The sequence below is a fragment of the Embiotoca jacksoni genome, unplaced genomic scaffold (assembly GCF_022577435.1).
Source record: "Embiotoca jacksoni isolate LCO1_2020_lvr unplaced genomic scaffold, fEmbJac1.0.p SCAF_29, whole genome shotgun sequence".
Classification (NCBI taxonomy): Eukaryota; Metazoa; Chordata; class Actinopteri; family Embiotocidae; genus Embiotoca; species Embiotoca jacksoni.
The window spans coordinates 165,569-185,749 of record NW_027185380.1 but is presented as its reverse complement, the minus strand read 5'-3'; the positions used below and the strand labels follow the sequence as shown (position 1 = coordinate 185,749).

Sequence of the window (20,181 nt, the reverse complement as noted above, 5' to 3'; positions counted from 1 at the left end):
CATTAGCAGCGACACGTTCACATTTTCCCACCAGGTAACGAGTCTATTTTTAGACAGCAGGGTGTGGCGAGTTGATTAGCAGCTGTTTTTAAAGCCACATCTTCCATCTTCTCGTGTCTTGTCAAGAAAACCGATAGTTTGAGAGCTGGCGATTGCGATCACTTGATAAAGTGAAGTGTCTAATGTGTGCTAATTTTTTTTTTTAAGGTTGCGTTAACTTAAAAGAGTTGACCATCAACTTCCTGTTGTTACCATACCCAGCGTTATGCATAAAAGAAACCACATCATCCTTTTGCATTCAGTGCACTGAAACTCAAGGTTTTTTTTTTTCTGGCATGAAAATGAGGTCAGACAAAATGCTCCGTCTCTTCGATTTCTGAGGAAGGTAACTGCGGTACGTTACCATGGAAACGACTGTTGACATGAAGTCAGCTGTTAATGGTTAGCAGTCAATCATGACAACAGCCAGACCTGTTAAAGTGAAATGGTCTGAAATGGCCCTAAAACCTGCAAAATCATGCAAGAAAATATGCAAGAATTAATCTAAAGCCGAGATAAAAAAAAAAATTAAGTAAAACGCACTGAAAATGCTTATTGTTTCTTAATACTTTTCCACTTATGTAATTATCATTGGGATTTTTTTTTCAGTTTTTTTTCCCATTATTGCGATCCTATTGAGCCTTTGCGTAACTATTCACTGAAAAATAATAAATATTATAACAAAAAAAAAATCCATTTCCAGACTGCAAAGTCATGGTTAGTTAATGAAGCCGACTCAGCTGCTTTTCACATAACATGAATATTAAACCAATAGCAAAGAGCTGTGGAGGAGGACTTGCATTGAGAGAGGCCGTGTAGCCGTCTGGAATAAAACACTACCTCATGACACCGCACGGCCTTTCCAACCACCGCAATTTGTTTCAGGTTGTATTTTTTTTAATTGGCTGATTAAAGCTGCAAATTGTAAACGGCTGCTTCTCCTTCAGACCTCCACGATGGCACCAGGCAGGAGCATTTAGCATTTGTCAAACCTCACACAGACCCGTGGCTGTTTACGGAAAACCTCCCGTACATGTAAACTATACCAGCTTCATAGGGAGCGTCGTGCAAAGCCTCCTCCACCCGCCCGAACCATTTAAAATCCACTTTATGTGAACTTGTTAGTTCATTCATTGCCTTAAAAAGATACTCATTTTAAAAAGGCGTCGAATGAAATAATCAGCAGGTGTCGCATCGCTTCCCCTTTTTCGATGGAAACGAAACCATCAAGTCAGCTGTTCTGCACCTGCAGCCTGTAACGTGACGGAGCCCGGCAGAAAACTCCAAACACCGTCCGTGCACGAACGGTTCGTGTGAGCATAAACAAACATTTGCAGCCCGGCGAGAAGCGGAAACGTTTCCACGGGCTCGCCTCATCCTCCGCCGTGCACGTGTCTCTGTTTGAAATCTTCCCAGTTTACACGGCACGTTTGCTCCGGACGGAAAAATGTAAAGTGAATTATCGTTCTGAAGCCATGTGCGGCCCATTAAGGGCAGTGGAGATGTTTAAGTAATGTCTGGAAAGCATTACAGAGCTCCTGTCAAAGCCCCCTCCCCCCACCCCCCCCCCCCAAAAAAAAAAAAAAAAATCGTGGAATTTTCCATATTATGCGTTTTAATTAGAGGGCTGTGTGAATCCAAACAAGGAGGCGTATGTTACTGTACCTCATATAGCTCGTAGTAAAGTAAACATTAAAGTAGAAACTTGGATGTGCTCACAGATTGTCTGTGTTTGGTTTTTTTTTTGGTTGGTTTTTTTGGACAGGGATCAGAGAATTTATGAAACAAAGCAAGTACAATCCCATCATCATCATCATCATCATCATCATCTGAAGGAGATCCGGTGTCACGTCTGGCATGTAGAGTCCTTTTAAACAGTCCTGCTGGGCTCTTCACTCATACTTGTGGAATGTCTCATGGGAGCGGCATCTCCCCGCTAATCTTATATCAACATTCCTCAACATCAATAACAGGAATTTCTTGTGTTCATCTTGATGCCAATGACAGTCTTTGTTGCTCTCAACTGCCGCCTCGAGCTACAGCTGAGCCCGAAGCATCGTCTCGTATAGTCAAACTGCGTAGACACTTGTCTATACGTTTACTCACTTATTACTTATTACTTCAGACTCGCCTGTATCTGGAAGTTCAGGCTCAAGACGGTGTGCGTGTGTCGTTCGCTTGCAGGTGGGTATGTTCAAGATCCATCCCGAGATCCCGGAGTCCATGTCGCCGGAGGCCAAAGCCTTCATCCTGCGCTGCTTCGAGCCCGACCCGGACCGCCGGGCCACCGCCCTCGACCTGCTCACCGACGAGTTCCTCACCGTCACCAGCCGCAAGAAGAAGAGCAAGGGCAGCTTCACCGGTGGGTTTCGGCTCCCGTCGATAGCGTTCTTCTGAACCCGGTATTGTTTTTTTTTTTGTTTGGCGCTAATGCTGAGTTCAGATGGGGGTCGTATTTACCGCGGACACGAGGGGAGTCCGTGTGAACGGCGCCCCCTTGTGGTATCCACGACGTCGAAACCCGAATTTGTTTTTATAAGCGTCGAGGTTAACGAGTTGGGACGTGTTCGCTGACGTTTCCGGACACGGCGGAGGACAACGAAGTACATTTTTCGTTGGATGTTCAGTTAATATGTTTCAATTTAAAAAAAAAAAATAATAATAATAATTAAATGTTTTACTTTTTAATGATGATCTTCCCAACAGTCTCATCTTTGTATATATATATCATATGTCATATATATATATATATATACCTGAACAACAGTTGTATCTGAAAGATCGTCCGTTCACAGTAAAACTAAGTTACTTTATTCCTGAAATGTCACGTTGAGTCTCCTTTAGATGAACCGAGACCGGAGTTTATTATTCGGAGCGCCACATCTCGTAAAGCCCTCATAGTGCAGCCTGTTTTTTTATCTTTTGTGACAACATCCTCTTCCTCTTCCTCCTCCTCCTCTTCCGTGTCTGGATATCTGGAAGAGTCTCTCTGCTCGTTTCCACCCCACAGCAGCGATGCCCTCATGTTCCCCTGCTCTTCTGCAGCTTGCGCCCCGCTGCATGCTGGGAAATGTTCTCCTGCCAGTCTTACATGGAAATCCTGCTCTGTTTTGTTGTAGTTTTTAATTGCTGACACATATTTTCTGTTTTTCCACTGCAGCTCTATCACCGGGGTCAGGTGAGTCATTTTGCTATCTACACCTCTTCTCTTTATTTTTTTTTTTGCACCACGAGTGGGACGACTTCATGAACTGCATGCCAGTTCCATGAAACATCTGCATGCTTTGCTGAGGAGTATTCAGGCTACAGTTTATTATCTTCCTCCTACCTTGTATTACTCGGCCTTTGCCAAGGACCTCTAAACAGACTGTACACAACAAGATGTCTTTAGATTCCGTTTCATAAGTTATTCATGATGGTAATTTCCTGCCAGATGCATCAGAGGAAGGAAGCCAGTAGTCCTTAAACAACGCTTTACCTTGCGTTCGCTGTGTCCCTCAGAGTACCTCCGCAGCATCTCCCTGCCGGTGCCGGTGGTGGTGGAGGACACCAGCAGCAGCAGCGAGTACGGCTCCGTCTCCCCTGACAACGACCTCAACACCAACCCCTTCATCTTCAAGCCCAGCGTCAAGTGCTACAGCGAGCGGGACGTCAAGGGGCCCCGGTCGCTCTTCCTCAGGTACAACGACTGCCACCTTGACGGGGTTTTGTCGAAGTGAAAGGGGGTCACAGAGGCCATTTACTTAAACATCTTGCTTTGTATTAGCTTGACTTCATACAGTTGTTGTATTTATCACCTCATGGTTGTAGTATTGATTTACACTGAGCCAGTTGTCTACAGTATGTGAAGCTCAGAGTGTTTGTGTCACAAGATGGTCGACTGTTTAGAAACGGCTCCAATTTAAACAGTTTAAATATCAAAATAAGGCAAAATGTTTGAGCTGTCAAAGAAAAAGAAAAATTAAAACCCTAAAGCGGTCAGTTACAGACAGACTGCCTTTCAATGGGAACGTTTTCTATTTCAAATTTGTTTTAAAAATAATTATTGAAGCACCACTAAGCTGCAGAGGCCATAGTTATTGTTTGCACTGCTCTTTAGAGCTCGAAACTTCAGTATTAGCAAGTCAAATGTACATGAAACTTGCACATGCAAAACACTCAGCTTTGTATTCATGTTTTTGTTTGCAAAAGACAAAGAAAGAAAGAACACATCATTCAATTAGACCTGACCTCAACAGTCAGAGACTACCAACTTCAAACTTTTAAATCCAAAATTTTGATTTATTTTTTTTTCCTGCTCAGCATCCCAGTGGAGAACTTCGAGGACCACAGCGCCCCTCCGTCTCCCGATGAGAAGGACTCTGGCTTCTTTATGCTCCGGAAGGACAGCGAGAGGCGAGCCACGCTGCACCACATCCTGACCGAGGACCAGGACAAGGTGGTGGCCAACCTGATGGACGCCATCACACAGGTGGGAACGGGAAAAAAACGGGGAAAAAAACCCATCAGTGTAGTCAGACAGAGCGAGATCCACAACGTACAACAACAAATGCTTGTTCGTGTCGCTCTCCCACCTCCAGGGCTCCGAGGAGATGAAGCTGAAGCCTCAGCACATCTCCACCCTGGTGGCGAGTCTGGCCGACTTTGTTCGCATGGCGGACAGGAAGATCATCGCCAACACCCTGTCGCAACTCAAGCTGGAGCTGGACTTCGACAGCACCGCCATCAGCCAGCTGCAGGTCGTGCTGTTCGGCTTCCAGGACGCTGTAAGTGGGAACACGAATGAATACTGTTGCAGAGAGGGGTTAATAAAAATTTTTTTTTAAAAAGAACAGATCTGAGCTGCATTTCATCTCACGTCTCATATCAAACAGGACAACCGAAATACTTGCTGCAACCAGTTTTGGTTCATAAGTAAAATAACAAGCTGTTCCTCCGAGGAATTATCTGTTACTGTAATTCCCCTCACAGGCTGCTTACCCAACCCCCTCCTGGCTCCCCTGTTACATGATTTCCTGCGCTTTGCTTCCAGCCTGTGAATAAACGATGGGCTCCGAACACGTCAGTGCAATTGTTGTCATTTTACAGACAGCATCAGGCCGCCTCGTCGCTGCTCCTGCCGTACACACACGCGCACACACACACACACACACACACACACACACAGACAGACAGATAACTGTGAAATACTCCTAACCTTTAGGTGAGGCGGTAAAAGGGGGAGTCTATCAGGAGTAATTACACCTTCTGTAAAAAAAAAAAGAAAAGAAAAGCTTTCATCTGCTCTTCCCCTCAGAAATGCAGTTATGCAGATGACATGACACCCTGCACAAGTGGTTGTTTTCATATTTGAGAGGGGTATTGCATAATCCTGGAGGAAAATGAGGCTCTGATGCCCCCTGGTGGTCATCAGTGAAAAGAGTTTTAGAGTAGACGAAGGTTCATATTCTGGTTTATAGTATATGATAATATAATAAAATATTAACAAACAAAAAAAATGTGGTGCTTTAAAAAACCCTTTGGGGATGTTTTATTAATGTAGCAGATCAAATAAAGAGAAAACCGTGAAAATGAAATATAGTAAAGAACGCAGCAAATAAATCTCTGAAAGGAAAATGATCAAATATTCATCTTCGTGTTTTCCAGGTGAACAAAGTGCTGCGAAACCACAACATCAAGCCTCACTGGATGTTCGCGCTGGACAACATCATCCGCAAAGCCGTGCAGACGGCCATCACCATCCTGGTGCCAGGTAACATCATCAGGACCGAAGCGGCCGGTAGTGTGGTCACGGCTTTTAGCCGCAGAGTTTGAAGTTGGGATGTGAAGGGACGACAGCCGAGATGCACGATAGACCTTTAGTGTCGGGTGACAGTCGAAACGCAGAGAAACAGGAAGAACTTCGTTCAGTTCGTAGGAGAAGCTTTCGACATTTTGTGTTTTTATCACAAGAGTTAAATTGTTAAAACACTTCCAGGTGATAAGTTGACTTTTGCATTTGATACCAGACGATACTCTTATTTCGCCTCCCTGTTTGCGTCAGCATTGTGCGTTAACGCCGACAAAGCCGAGTGTTTGCATCGCTATTACGTTTTTATCTGATTTTTTTTTTTCATGCTTCAGACTATTACCTGCTTTACGAAGTAACCCAACATCTTGTTTGAGGTTCACCCGACAGGACATCTACTGTCATCAATACCAGATATTGATTGAAACCTGTGATAAATATAGTTTAAAGCAAACGCTTGGAAGTATTAGATTTTATTGTGGATCAAAAAGCTTTTTAAAGCTAATTAGTGATGATTAACTTTGAATGAGCCTAGAACTAATGAGTCATTTTCATGATTGATTAACCTGATTATTTTTACTGTTAATCTATTAATCATTTAGTCTTGAACATGTCAAAAAATATAAATCACGATTAGTAGCTCAAAAATGTCCAACTAATGATCCAAACCCAAACATTTAGGTCACAACTTCATAAAGATATAAAAAGCTGAAAATCCAGACATTTGAAAACCAGTTACTTTCTTCTCAATCAACGATTAAAAAGATTGATTAATAAAATCGCTGTATTTGTATTAGGATCTACGTAATCAGATTAGCTACGTCTCATCCATCCCGCCGCTTTCGTGGAGTTTTAATCCCGGCGTGTCTTTAACTCCGGCGCTCAGAGCTGCGGCCTCACTTCAGCCTGGCCTCGGAGAGCGACCCCGCCGATCAGGAGGACGTCGACGACGACGGCGAGCCGGACAGGAACTCCGCCCACCAAAACCGGGCGCCTCCCGTCGCCGCCCACGACGACACGGTGGCCACGTCGGGAATCAGCACGCTCAGCTCCACCGTCTCCCACGAGTCCCACAACAACGCGCAGCGCTCGGTGAGCATGGAGCTGGGCCGCATGAAGCTGCAGACCAACAGGTTAGACGTCATTCGGCAGCCGGAATCATTTCACCCAGTCAGCTTTGACCCATTCGTGATTCTTTCCTGTTTTTTGGTGATAACGTCTTTGTGTTTCTTTCTCTTCCAGGCTGTTGGAACAGCTGCTGGAGAAGGAGCGAGAGTATCAGACCATCCTGCAACAAGTGCTGGAGGAGAGAGAGCAGGAGATCCGATTGCTGCGGCTGCGATCTGAGCCTGCAGGTCTCTACTTTTACTGAAATGCACCTTTTTTTTTCTTCTTTTTTTTCTTTTTTTTTTTGCACCCTCTCTCTGCAAAACCAGCTCCACCTTTTCTGCTTCTGCTGCTACTTCCTCCGCTTTATAAAAGTCATGACAGGAACAAGACCGGAGCTGTTTCTTATCACCTACCAGAGGTGCTAATTGGGTGACTTCTGCCTCTAAATTGGCTGCTCTGATCAGCGGTTCCGGTACCGAAGCAGCTCCACCCGCTGACGTGGTGGTGTTGCTGTGTCGTGCAGCGATGATGGGAGCCTTTCTGTCAGGACAAACTCCCTGCGCCGACATTGACAGTGCTCGTGTTGCAATTTAAATTAAGCTCAACTCAACATTTTGAACTTCAAAATTTAAAGTGGTCCTCCTCTCAATACTGAATTCTTCATCTTCCTACAGTTGAACGTTTGAGTTTAACTGTGCAGAATGATTCGTGTGCAGAGTTTAAAACTCTCGTTTATCTGCCGATGGAAGAAACTTGAGAATCAGATTTTAAGGGGCGGTACTAAGATTTGTGATATCACAAAAAGTTTGGAAGCTGATCCTACTACAGTATTTAGCTTATACAGATGTGGTGCTAAAGCTTGAAGCCTCAAAAGTACACAAACAGTTCATCTGTGCTGAACCAGTGTCACGAAACCGACGTTACTCATTGAGGTTACAGTCCCGGTGCTGCTTCCTGTTTGTACACGACAGGAGCCGTCTAAGAACTTTTTGATCTTTGTACATACGTTACGTGAGTCTGGACCGATATGACGGTAAACTGAGTCATAAAGCTGTGGACGTTGATAAATCGGCCGAGTGTGCTAAATTATTTTCTCCTTTAGACGCCCCCACATCGTCAGAGGGCCCGGAGGAAAAGAGGAGTCAACCTGCAGAGAGACGTGAAGACCCAGAGCTGACCGGCTGGCTGAGGCTTCACGGTGCGGACCAGGACTCCATAGACAGGGTGGGTGTCAAACAGCGTGTGCTTTTCAACTAAATTAAAGTAAACTGAGCTCTAAAGAACAGCAGGTAACCAACCTGAGAACATTTAACTTGTTTTTTTTTTTTAATCTCCTGTAAAAATTCCTTCATTATGTTTCTGTAGATACTGAACGAGGAGTATACACTGAACGACATCCTCCACGATGTAACAAGAGACGACCTGAAGAGTTTAAGACTGAGGTAGTAAACCTTTTTTTTTTTTTGCAGCTTTGTGACAGTTTCACTTCTGCATTCAGTATTTCGTCACCAATATAGATGCTGGTGAGTGAGTCTAGGCAGAACTGCACACAGCCGCCTGTATCCAGCAACTGTGCTGTGACACGGGTGAGTTTGTGACATCACAAACTCCCCCCCCGTGTCACATGCCCACCCTGAGCAACAGCTCACCATCCGAGCTTTTTTTTATGCGTTCGATCGCAGAGCTAACGAACTACAAGACCAAAGAAAACACTGTGGTTGGCCTGGGCGTGTGTCACTCAGAAAGGAGTCAACCAATCAGGAGAGAGGGTCACTGATATCAATGCATCTTAAAGACACGGAGGCAAAAACAGACTGTTCTTTGGTGGACCTCCACGAAGAAGCTCAAGACGAAAAAGGATGTTGATATAAAAATATCTTCTTATAGATATCAAGAGATAAAACACCCAAAAAGTGTCTAATATGGGACCTTTAATCGACAATGATGACTTTTGACTCCTGGGACCATAGAAACTATTGTGTTGTAAATGTTATATTTAAAGGACGTGCAGTGTAATTTCTGATGTTTGTTTTTTTTGTGTGTTTTTTTTAATAAATGGTTAATAATTCACTGTGTGCTGTAACCTAACTGTGTTTTTCCTCTCTGCCCGACATGTCAGAGGCGGGGTCTTATGTAAACTATGGAAAGCCATCACAGACTACAGGAAGAAGCCAACCTAAGGCCTTAAGTGGCGACAACCACTCAGAGAAGCCAGGACATTTTTGTTCCAACGACTCAGCACTCTCCTCTTTACCTCAGTATTTATAAGAGCAAGACTTTTAGGGAGAAGAACCGGCGTTCGAGCGTCGGGCGCGGAGCAGCTTTCCACCCACACGAGATTCTCCCGGAGTATTTTATAATTTCCAAAACAAGGATTTTGAATCTTAGGTCTTTTTTTTTTTTCTTTTTTTTTTGGAAGCAAGACTTGCTAAGAAGTGCCACTAGTTTTGTTACGCCTGATGGACACGACGCAGCTTTTGTTACAGGTGTGTTTTAAAAAGTGACAACTGATGTAAAAAAAAAAAAAAGTAAGTTTGTAAAATCCTGAAAATTGTCCCAACAAAAAAAAAATGTCTCCTGTCTTTAAAAGATGTTTACAAAACTGGAGACTGACCGTTTTTCTAACCCAAGCCTGAGATACAAAATACTACATTCAACAACATGTGAACTAACATTTTTTTTTTTGTCATCTTATCACTACTTTATTTAAATGTTTTAATTTAATAGTCATGGTAATCTGAAGGATGTCAGCGCATGCCCTGTTTTTGTTTTTTATTTTCCAATCCAAACTGAGACTTATTTAAGCATTTGTCTGTTTTTTTTTTGTTTTTTTTCCACATTTCCTTTTATAATATGAACCGACAATTTTATTTTTAAGAATTTTATCATGTAAATATTGTGTTATAGAATTCTATGTGAATGACATTTATGTCCTTTTAAAAAAGATATTGCTACTAGTGAATTGGACCAAGTCTATAATGAACACGTGGAAAAATGAATTGTACATTATTGTATTTTCTAGTGTCGCGAATCATAGGAGATAATATTCAGTCAGTCGGATTTTTTTTTTTTTAATTTTTTTTTTAATGTTGTACACTGACAAAATTGTGTTTATCTTGCTTGTGTGTAGATATGATCTTTCAATCAAGATGCGTGTTGCAATGAAAAAATCTGAAATTTCAAATGGAAGAGCCTTGACCTTTTTTTTTTTTCTTTTTTTTTTTAAATTTTAAACTATGATGTCAGAAACAAGGGGGGGATAATCGGGAGCTGTGTGTCCGTTTTGTTTCATATCTAAAAAATATTCAAGATTGTTGTGTTATATTGGTAAAAAAAAATAAAACTTTTCATGATGAAGCTGTGAAAAAAAAAAAAACGTGTTAGAAAAGTTCTTGAAAAGTTAGTTTGGTGGAAAATGTGGCACTGAGAGGTGATTTAAAGGTTCATACTGGGGTAAGGATTTTTTTTATTTTTTTTTTAATTCCTAAACTACTCCCTGGCTGTTTTTATTCCCAAAATGAATAATAAAAACTGGCATTATGAGCATGCAAAAAAAAAAAAAAAAAAAAAAAAAAGTATTTCCACCATCATAGAGGCTTTGGGGTTTATCATCTTACAGTGTTACTCATTAGGCAAGACAAACGTGCAAAAATGTTTTTATTTATTTCCATTTTGTGTGGCTCATTTCCCTTTAAATGTCAGAAGCATTGTTCCTTCAATGTTTCACCTGTCCGACAGCTGATTGTGGGGTTTTGCAGTGCTTGCATTAAACGGCAGCATCAAGCGGGGAGGACGGACGATGGGAGCCGCAACAGGTGCGCTGCTCTCCGCCCTATATTTGTCCATCGTGGTGACGTCAGTGGGTCTTTCCGCCAGTCCCCGCCCTCACCGTGACAACGTCAGATTTTCAGCATCGTCAGAGGACTTAACAGTCACCTCCGTCGCAGCCTGAGTATTTATGTAAAATAAGCGTGTTTGGCGGTGGCACCGCGGAGGTTTGTTGCATGTAGGACGGCTCGTCTGCGCTGAGGGACGAGGCCGTCCGGAGGCAGAGGGAGACGCCGCCGTTTGACTGCGTGAACAACATGGCTCTGCTGCAGCACCCTCGGCTGCTGCTGCTGCTGCTGCTCGCCGCTGTTGTGCTGCTGTTGGTGGCGGAGCGCGTCGACACCCGGTCGTCGCCCATATCCGACCTGCAATCCAAAATATCCGGCGTGGAGGAGCTCTTGGAGGAATTCCACAAGCAGCTGCAGCAGGACCAGGCGTACAGGACGAGCGACGCGGTCGACTCCTGCGTGGGCGACTTCAACGCCGCCGGGGAGCGCATCATCCGGGCCAGGGCCTCCATCGAGCAAGGGGCCACCTTCCTGCTGGCCCCGGACCGGGTGTACACCTGGAAGGACTGCGTGCACGCCTGCTGCTCCCAGCCCCACTGCACCGTGGCGGTGGTCCAGGAGGACCTGAGGCAGACCGGGGACGGACTCGGCTGCTACCTGTTCAACTGCACCTACAGGAACAAACACGTCTGCTCGTTCGCGCCGCAGAAGGGCTTCACCACGTACAGCCGCGCTCCCAACGCGACGCAGGGACAGCCCCCCGTCCCACCCGGCGCCTCGGCCCGCAGGACCGGGGAAGGGCTTCCCGAGGAGGATGAGACGCAAGGTGAGAGAACCTGCTGACATGTATCACTGGCACATATTACGCATAGTGTCTGTTCATCCATGTTATTACAAACCTGGAATAAATTGAAGTTATGTGAGTCACTATTGGTGCTGCATTATAAGCATGTAAACATGCTGGTTAGTTGTTTATGTTTAACTAATCAATAAGGTTGTAACTAAGTACATTTACTCAAATGCTGTACTTACTTACACATTTTAGGTATTTGTACTGTACTATAGAAATGTCCGCTTCATGCAACTTTATTAAGAATATTGAATAGTAAAAACTGCTTTTATCTTTTGTATAAAACTGGACACTGTGAGGGCCGTAATAAAATAGACTCCTGTTTCCAGTGTCAGTCTGCACAGGTGACGCCTCTAAAGCTCAGCTGTTTGTGGATCTGAAACTAGAACAAACCTGGAGCGCTTGTACAAGGGTGCCTTGAATAACCGGGTATATTGCTGCAGACCTGCACCAGTGGAGACCGTCCACCTAAAGTGTACAAGGTGCAGTGTGATACAGAGTCCTGCAGTTTGAAACAAACATTAAAGCAGCCTGATAGAGCCAGTCAAGTAAGGTAAGGTATAACTGTAACTCTAGCTGAGACAGAAAGAGACCTTTGATCAGATGTTTATGAGAGGATGGGAAGAAGGAGGACTTTTTATATATTTATTTAGGCAGTAAAACACGAATACGTTTCGTCTGTGCATCGATACAGAATCACGGATGGCTCATACTGGTTGCTGGGAAGTCAGTTCTGTTCCCTCAGTTGCATTGCTCGTCAGGCAAACAAACAAAAAAAGTTGTTTTTCACCTATTTTCTGACAATTTATATACCAAAGAAAGTAACAAGGGAAATAACCTGTAGCTTAGAAGATTGTTAAAATAATTATAATTTGCCACCAAAAGACCTTCGAACTTTTATATTTAAATAAAGATACCCCCTAAAAATATTGAAACACTCGCTGTTTTTGATAATCGTACTTATTTTAATATTTTAACCTGCCGCTGAATAAAACAAGAATTACACATTAAAAAGCGGCAGAAAAGTTCTAATAAATCAGACATTTTGTTCCCAGCTCTTTCGTATAACCCGGGGTTTGTCTCCGCAGAGGCGGACGAGCCTCCTCGCAGCGACGCCGGGCAGGACGTGGTGATCCAGCTGCCCACCGACTGGGCCGTGCTGGACGGCCGCGACAGCGTGGACGACCACGGCATCGGCATCTACGAGTGGGCTCTGGTGAAGGGGGACAACGCCGTCAACATGAAGGTCGGCGTTTGAACTTGATCCGGGTGCACCTGTGTGACTCTCACCGGTTCGTCCGCAGCAGCAGCTCCTTTGTTCTCTCCCGTTAAGGGTCGGGTGTCTCTACAACGTCTGTATTTGCAAGTCTGAATAGTCACCAATCCACCTCGCAGACTCCGGAGCTGCATTTGCGTGTTTGCACTACGCGGCCTTGTGTGCAGAGCTCGGTGATACCTCGCTGGATCGACAGAGATAAGAGTTTATTATGTCCAAACTGCCCCGAAGGAAAGCAGAGACACGAGAGCCCGTCCTCTGTTCACTCATTCTCAGGCTGTCGCAGTCATAAAAACGTATTTGACAATTAATTGTCACAGATAATTGCAGTAAAAGATTTGATTGTCTTTTTCTTTTCATTACATTTGACTATTGCCTCAACATAGTTTAATAACACACACACACCTTATGAAGAAGAAGAGTAGTCGTTTTCGAATTAGAATTAGAATAGAATTAGAATACATAAATAAAAATGACATTTTTATTTGCTTTTTAGGTTTTGTAAACCAAAAAATGTCCTGGGCACGTGACATAACTTCAATACACAGAAAATATTACTGAAATATACAAAGAAATTACTGATAATAAAAACAAACGGTGTCCTATGAGACGCTAATCTTCCTCTTGTGTGCCTTCAAACAGAAGAAGCAACGAGACGATATTTTTACAACGAGGGAAAGCGACGTGTAAATGTTGGATGGAAATGTGACATTTTCTGTTCCATTACTTCCATTCAGCTGTTTTTTTTGTTTTTGTAAAGATGAATGGAAACGATTCTGACGATTATAGAAAAACAATCACCTCAAATAGTTGTGATCCGGCAGTTCTGCGATATTCGTGACAGACATTTTACCACGTAGTTTATACTGGTACCATTTGACTTTTATTGTATACATTTAATACCATAAAAGATCAGTGAGGTAATTGTCAGCGATGTTGTAAACTAATGATCAGGAAGGTGATAAAGAACTCGGTTATTACTTGCATTGATTAGTCAATTAATTCCACCAAAAAATGATGATATAGTGAAATACCATGTCACTATATAGTGAGATACTGTTCTCAGGATCTTATAGCAGACTTTGTGCCCCTCGGAGACCTGATTTTTCTTCTCGTGTGTGTGTTTTGAAGGCGACCCATCCGGGGCTGCTGAAGATCAGCGGCCTCCAGCAGGGCGTCTACACCTTCCAGATGACGGTCACCGACATGGCGGGACAGAAGAGCTCCGACAACGTCTCCGTCACCGTGCTGGCGCCCAAACACCAAGCAGAAGGTGACCAACTCCCATTTTTTTGTTGTTGTTTTTTTTACCTGGATCCTTTACTAACTTCGTTACCCGCGCCCACAGTGTGTACAGGTCACTGCTCCAACTACCAGTTCAAGTGCGACGACGGCTGCTGCATCGACATCACGTACGCCTGCGATGGGAAGCAACACTGTCCAGACCGCTCCGATGAAGACTTCTGCCCGAACTGTAGGAGACAGTCGAAGTCTTACATGATCTGGATCACTGGATTTCAACCACCTGACACAACCGAGTGCTTTTTTTTTGTGTTTGGTTTTTTTTTCTAGTCGAGAGCAGCAGGAAGTCGGTGACCCACCCCGTGGACCCGCCCGGCCCTCTGCAGCCCGCAGCCCAGACGGAGGAGGCCGACGACGGCTCCATGCTCCAGACGCCACCGAGGAAGACCATGACGCCACCAGAGGTGAAGAGCAAGGCCGCTCCTCCGCCGAGTCCCAGCGAGCAGGAGGCGGCAGCCGGTCAAGGTAGGCTGGTTGTTTAAGACCGGAAGAAAACGTCTACAGTCAATCAAACTTTGTTTATGTCGCACTATTTGTACTTTTTTTGGTTGCAGTTCAAAGTTCTTAACATGGTGATTGACAGGTCCAATAATAACACAGAGTTGAAGACCAGAAAATTAAAATACATGAGAACAATATTAAAAAAAATTAAAAGGGAGCACGAAAGATAATAGAGATAACAGTAATGTAGAAGATAGATTAAAAGATAAAATGACAATGACAGTGTTAAAATAATAAAAACAGAGATCGGGAAGAGCAATAAAAGTATGTAAATGTCACTGAAAGGACGTTGAAAGGTATGAAAGTGTAAAGGAAAATAAAGATATGCAAATAGATAAAAAGAAACTTTTAAAAGTAAATATAACAAAATTAAAATATGTCTATTTTAATTAAAAGCAAGGCTGAAGATGTTTTAAAAAGTTCATTTTGTTCTTGTTTTATTAGTCTGTTTGGACAGTCCAGAATAATATAACATGAAATTAGAGTGGGGCACCCAAACAACTGCAAGTTTTTTCCTTTTACTTCAACTCGTACTTGTTAAAATATTTGTTCAACAATATGATCCCGTCACTTCGCCGTATTTCTTCGCAATAAAGAGGCCGACAGGGTTTCAACAGTGCGTCTGGACGAGCAGATGGAGCCTGTGGGCCGCCGCTGAGTCATCACACTCGGCTTAAAATGCTGGCAGAGCTCTGCATTTCCCTGGGAAAGCAGCTCTGGGCCTGCATCCCCTCTGAGTGGCGGAACAAAGCTCTCCTCTGTCGTGTGTCCCCCCCCCCCCCCCCCCCACACACCCACCACCACCACCACCACCACCCACCCACCCCACCCCCCATTCCCTTCGGCCATCTGATCCACGAATCAGGCTGAGACCGACCAGAAAGGCCTCGTTACCGTAGGTGGATGTATTCTCAGGACTCTTTTCTTCATGTCACAAATGTTCAGTCCAAATGCTCAAAAGAAAGAGAGAGAGAGAGGGAGAGAGAAGTCAGAGGAAACGGCAAGACGAATACGCCACATCTTTGTCTCGAGGGCTTTGACCTCTGCACTCTTACAGTGGGTACGGAAAGTATTCAGACCCCTTTACATTTTTCACTCTTTGTTTCATTGCAGCCATTTGCTAAAATCAAAAAAGTTCATTTTATTTCTCATTAATGTACACTCTGCACCCCATCTTGACAGAAAAAAACAGAAATGTAGAAATTTGTGCGAATTTATTAAAAAAGAAAAACTGAAATATCACATGGTCATAAGTATTCAGACCCTTTGCTGTGACACTCATATTTAACTCACATGCTGTCCATTTCTTCTGATCCTCCTTGAGATGGTTCTACTCCTTCATTGGAGTCCAGCTGTGTTTAATTAAACTGATTGGACTTGATTAGGAAAGGCACACACCTGTCTATATAAGACCTTACAGCTCACAGTGCATGTCAGAGCAAATGAGAATCATGAGGTCGAAGGAACTGTCCAAGGAGCTCAGAGACAGAATTGTGGCAAGGCACAGATCTGGCCAAGGTTACAAAATAATTTCTGCAGCACTCAAGGTTCCTAAGAGCACAGTGGCCTCCATAATCCTTAAATGGAAGAAGTTTGGGACGACCAGAACTCTTCCTAGACCTGGCCGTCCAGCCAAACTGAGCAATCGTGGGAGAAGAGCCTTGGTGAGAGAGGTAAAGAAGAACCCATAGATCACTGTGGCTGAGCTCCAGAGATGCAGTAGGGAGATGGGAGAAAGTTCCACAAAGTCAACTATCACTGCAGCCCTCCACCAGTCGGGGCTTTATGGCAGAGTGGCCCGACGGAAGCCTCTCCTCAGTGCAAGACATATGAAAGCCCGCATAGAGTTTGTCAAAAAACACATGAAGGACTCCCAGACTATGAGAAATAAGATTCTCTGGTCTGATGAGACCAAGATTGAACTTTTTGGCGTTAATTCTAAGCGGTATGTGTGGAGAAAACCAGGCACTGCTCATCACCTGCCCAATACAATCCCAACAGTGAAACATGGTGGTGGCAGCATCATGCTATGGGGGTGTTTTTCAGCTGCAGGGACAGGACGACTGGTTGCAATTGAAGGAAAGATGAATGCGGCCAAGTACAGAGATATCCTGGAAGAAAACCTCTTCCAGAGTGCTCTGGACCTCAGACTGGGCCGAAGGTTCACCTTCCAACAAGACAATGACCCTAAGCACACAGCTAAAATAACAAAGGAGTGGCTTCGGAACAACTCTGTGACCATTCTTGACTGGCCCAGCCAGAGCCCCGACCTAAACCCAACTGAGCATCTCTGGAGAGACCTGAAAATGGCTGTCCACCAACGTTCACCATCCAACCTGACAGAACTGGAGAGGATCTGCAAGGAAGAATGGCAGAGGATCCCCAAATCCAGGTGTGAAAAGCTTGTTGCATCATTCCCAAGAAGACTCATGGCTGTACGAGGTCAAAAGGGTGCTTCTACTCAATACTGAGCAAAGGGTCTGAATACTTATGACCATGCGATATTTCAGTTTTTCTTTTTTAATAAATTTGCACAAATTTCTACATTTCTGTTTTTTTCTGTCAAGATGGGGTGCTGAGTGTACATTAATGAGAAATAAAATGAACTTTTTTGATTTTAGCAAATGGCTGCAATGAAACAAAGAGTGAAAAATTTAAAGGGGTCTGAATATTTTCCGTACCCACTGTATATCACTCGCACAGCGGCTGAAACTACTGAGGGATTTCATCATTAATTCATCTGGTTTTTTTTCTGTTTTTTTTGTTGTTTTTTTCTGTTTGATTATTCAAGTCAAAACCAGCCCAGCATTTTTCATTTTTCATTATACAAACTTTAATTTTCAATATTTAAACCGAGGAAAAGCAGCAGTTTGAGAAGCTTGAACCCACTTTAAGGCGACTAACTTTATCAAAACCATTCAAAATGTATATTTTCACAATCGACTTATCAATTTATCCGATTACAGTCTGAAACCTAAAAAAAAAAAAAAAAAAAAAGAGAGAACGGAAACTTACATGAGCCTGCAGAACAAAAGGGAGTGAATGTGTGCAGTTTCAGGATCGCTGTGATTCTGTGAATAAAAATTGTCCCGACGACCTCATTTATATCAGTAAATTGTATTTAAAGATGTTTGTTTGTCGTCTCTGCTCCCGTAGATCCGTGTGCTGCGGCTCCGGTGGTCGGACCCTGCAAAGGCACCTTCCCTCGCTGGTACTACGACCAGAACGCAGGGGAGTGCAAACACTTCCTGTACGGCGGTTGCCAGGGAAACCACAACAACTTCCTGCAGGAGTCGGACTGTGTCAGCGAATGTATACAAAAAAGTAAGAGAACTTTTTATAACCTCCGTATTTTTTTTTTTTTTTTTGATGAATTTTGTTTCAAATGACAACAATTTTTGTTTTAATATATATTATTGCAAACATCTTTTAGGTCCAGCTTTCAGACCCGCGAGCGTAGCTCCTCCCGTCACCAAACAGACGGAGATAGGTACGTTTATTTATGAAAACACATATCAGTGTTAACAGCTGGATGTTATCTAATCTTTGTTATCTTTGTATTATTATTATTTTTTTTTTTTTTGTCTTAAGCTGCCCCAAAAGGGTCCCAGAGCCGAGCAGAGAGCAACACCCCCGTCTCCAAACCGTCCCCGGCGATGGGAGGACATCCGGGGCCGGAGTCAGGTCAGAACCCGCCGTTCATACGAGGAGCAGCTTTCTTTCTGGGTTCTGCTCTTAACTCCGTCGTTCTCCCTCGTTTTTTTTTTGTTTTTTTTCCCCCTCCTCCTCCAGGCGCCATCCTCCCCCTCGCGCTCGGCCTCGTCATCACCGCCCTGCTGCTGCTCATGATCGGCTGCCGTCTCAAACTCGTCCGCCACAAGCTGAAGAAAGCGCGACCCCTCACCACCAAGGAGTCCGATTACCTCATCAACGGCATGTACCTGTAGCCGCCGAGCAGGGGCGCGGCGTCACCGGGGGTATGATCAGAAAGCCTTTTTTTTTTTTTTTTAAACCGATCCCCTCCGACTGGTACTGTACATCCGCTGCTGAGAGACACGTCACTCAGACGCTTGCGCTTTCATATTTATGTTGTCTTAAGAATTTTGACTCGATGATTAAATCTCAACATTCCTCGTTCGCTACGGATACGTACGATAAAATGGACCCGTCTCTCTCATTAATTGTATTCCCTAAACTCTGGTTATTTTAACATCAAACGTGTTTATTTTCACTCGTGATGTGTTTTACTGCACAAAACATGGCGTGTTTCTGCCACTGTGTGGCACTGATATGCCATATTTGTGCAGTACACCCGAAGGTAAGTTGCCTCGAGGGCAGAAACATGAAGCCGTGTAAAGTTTCAGCACCACAGAAATCAAACATAAATTATTCTTAAAGCTTGTCGGAATCATACGAAGCCATAGCAGATAATATTGGTCAATTTTATCAAAATTTCGTTGCATATTTTTTTCCGTTATAAAGCAAACATCTATGAATTATGTACTGTATATTGTATATTTGCGCAGGTGTATTCCCTTAAAGTGGTCTTTCATGTGAAATATTAAAGTTTATTATATATAAAAGCTAATTATTGGTCAGATATGTTGACGATTTACAAAACTGAACTATTTTACCAGAACCTACTTTACCATACACAAATTTTGGCTAAAATATCGTTATAAATTATAAATGTTACTTTTATTCGACGATAGCTAACATTCATTTAGAGTCGCCATCTCTACATTTTACCATTAGAGTGAAAAATAATGTGAATTAAAACTGCAAGCAGTGATATGCGGGCCCTCGCAGCTCTACGTCAGGGAGCCGGCAGCCCCGACCCGCTGGATCCCCGACGTGAAGCTGCGAGGGTCGGCATATTCCCGCTTGCAGTTTTATTTTTTTTTCTCGATCTTGTTCCTTATTCTTCTTTTTTTTTTTTTTTTAAAAAGGCTTTTTTTTGGTGGCTTTAACATCTTCAAAAACTCACGAAAGTTGGTGCCTGACGCAAGTTTCATGAGGTTTAGAGCATCGTTTGACCTTAAACATCAATTTCCTGTGTCACGGCGAAACATCAAACTTAGCCGCATCGCCCTGGCTACACTATATACTATATACAATATACTCTATACTATATACTATATACTATATACTATATACAATATACAATATACTATATACAATATACTCTATACTATATACTATATACAATATACTCTATACTATATACAATATACTCTATACTATATACTATATACAATATACTCTATACTATATACTCTATACTCCATACTATATACAACATACTATATACTATATACAATATACTCTATACTATATACTATATACTATATACAATATACTCCATACTATATACAACATACTATATACTATATACAATATACTCTATACTCCATACTATATACAATATAATCTATACTATATACTCTATACTATATACAATATACTCTATACTCTAGAC

The 20,181-nt window shown here is 43.1% G+C and overlaps 2 protein-coding genes across 3 annotated transcripts in view; both read left to right on the top strand.

Moving 5' to 3' along the window:
• The window catches only part of map3k5 (mitogen-activated protein kinase kinase kinase 5), a 60,569-nt gene extending 50,289 nt beyond the window's left edge, over positions 1–10,280 (top strand). Inside the window, exons 20-30 of the mRNA XM_069161871.1 lie at positions 2,224–2,401; positions 3,200–3,217; positions 3,541–3,718; positions 4,342–4,510; positions 4,620–4,805; positions 5,686–5,791; positions 6,714–6,960; positions 7,070–7,182; positions 8,040–8,161; positions 8,303–8,379; positions 9,057–10,280. Coding sequence (XP_069017972.1) covers positions 2,224–2,401; positions 3,200–3,217; positions 3,541–3,718; positions 4,342–4,510; positions 4,620–4,805; positions 5,686–5,791; positions 6,714–6,960; positions 7,070–7,182; positions 8,040–8,161; positions 8,303–8,379; positions 9,057–9,117 — 1,455 coding nt within the window. The 3' untranslated portion in view covers positions 9,118–10,280. The remainder of the gene's footprint in view (positions 1–2,223; positions 2,402–3,199; positions 3,218–3,540; positions 3,719–4,341; positions 4,511–4,619; positions 4,806–5,685; positions 5,792–6,713; positions 6,961–7,069; positions 7,183–8,039; positions 8,162–8,302; positions 8,380–9,056) is intronic.
• A 540-nt stretch (positions 10,281–10,820) lies between these two features.
• On the top strand, positions 10,821–19,290 carry lrp11 (low density lipoprotein receptor-related protein 11). 2 transcript variants are annotated; one of them, XM_069161873.1, is made up of 9 exons: positions 10,821–11,599; positions 12,679–12,869; positions 14,031–14,172; positions 14,248–14,373; positions 14,472–14,666; positions 17,859–18,026; positions 18,136–18,192; positions 18,294–18,386; positions 18,495–19,290. In XM_069161873.1, exons 1-9 carry the CDS (start codon positions 11,023–11,025, stop codon positions 18,647–18,649), a joined length of 1,704 nt encoding a protein of 567 aa, XP_069017974.1. In that variant the 5' UTR covers positions 10,821–11,022; the 3' UTR covers positions 18,650–19,290. The 2 variants fall into 2 exon arrangements, with proteins under 2 accessions (XP_069017974.1, XP_069017975.1); XM_069161874.1 differs by having other exon boundaries at positions 10,822–11,599; positions 12,712–12,869.
• Positions 19,291–20,181: the final 891 nt, after the last annotated feature.

Excerpts from the sequence above, each read along its gene's own strand:
- lrp11 (XM_069161873.1), top strand. The coding sequence starts at position 11,023 with ATGGCTCTGCTGCAGCACCCTCGGCTGCTGCTGCTGCTGCTGCTCGCC. Across the intron at positions 12,870-14,030 it reads ACAACGCCGTCAACATGAAG|GCGACCCATCCGGGGCTGCT; the intron begins GTCGGCGTTTGA and ends TGTGTTTTGAAG. Across the intron at positions 18,027-18,135 it reads CAGCGAATGTATACAAAAAA|GTCCAGCTTTCAGACCCGCG; the intron begins GTAAGAGAACTT and ends AACATCTTTTAG.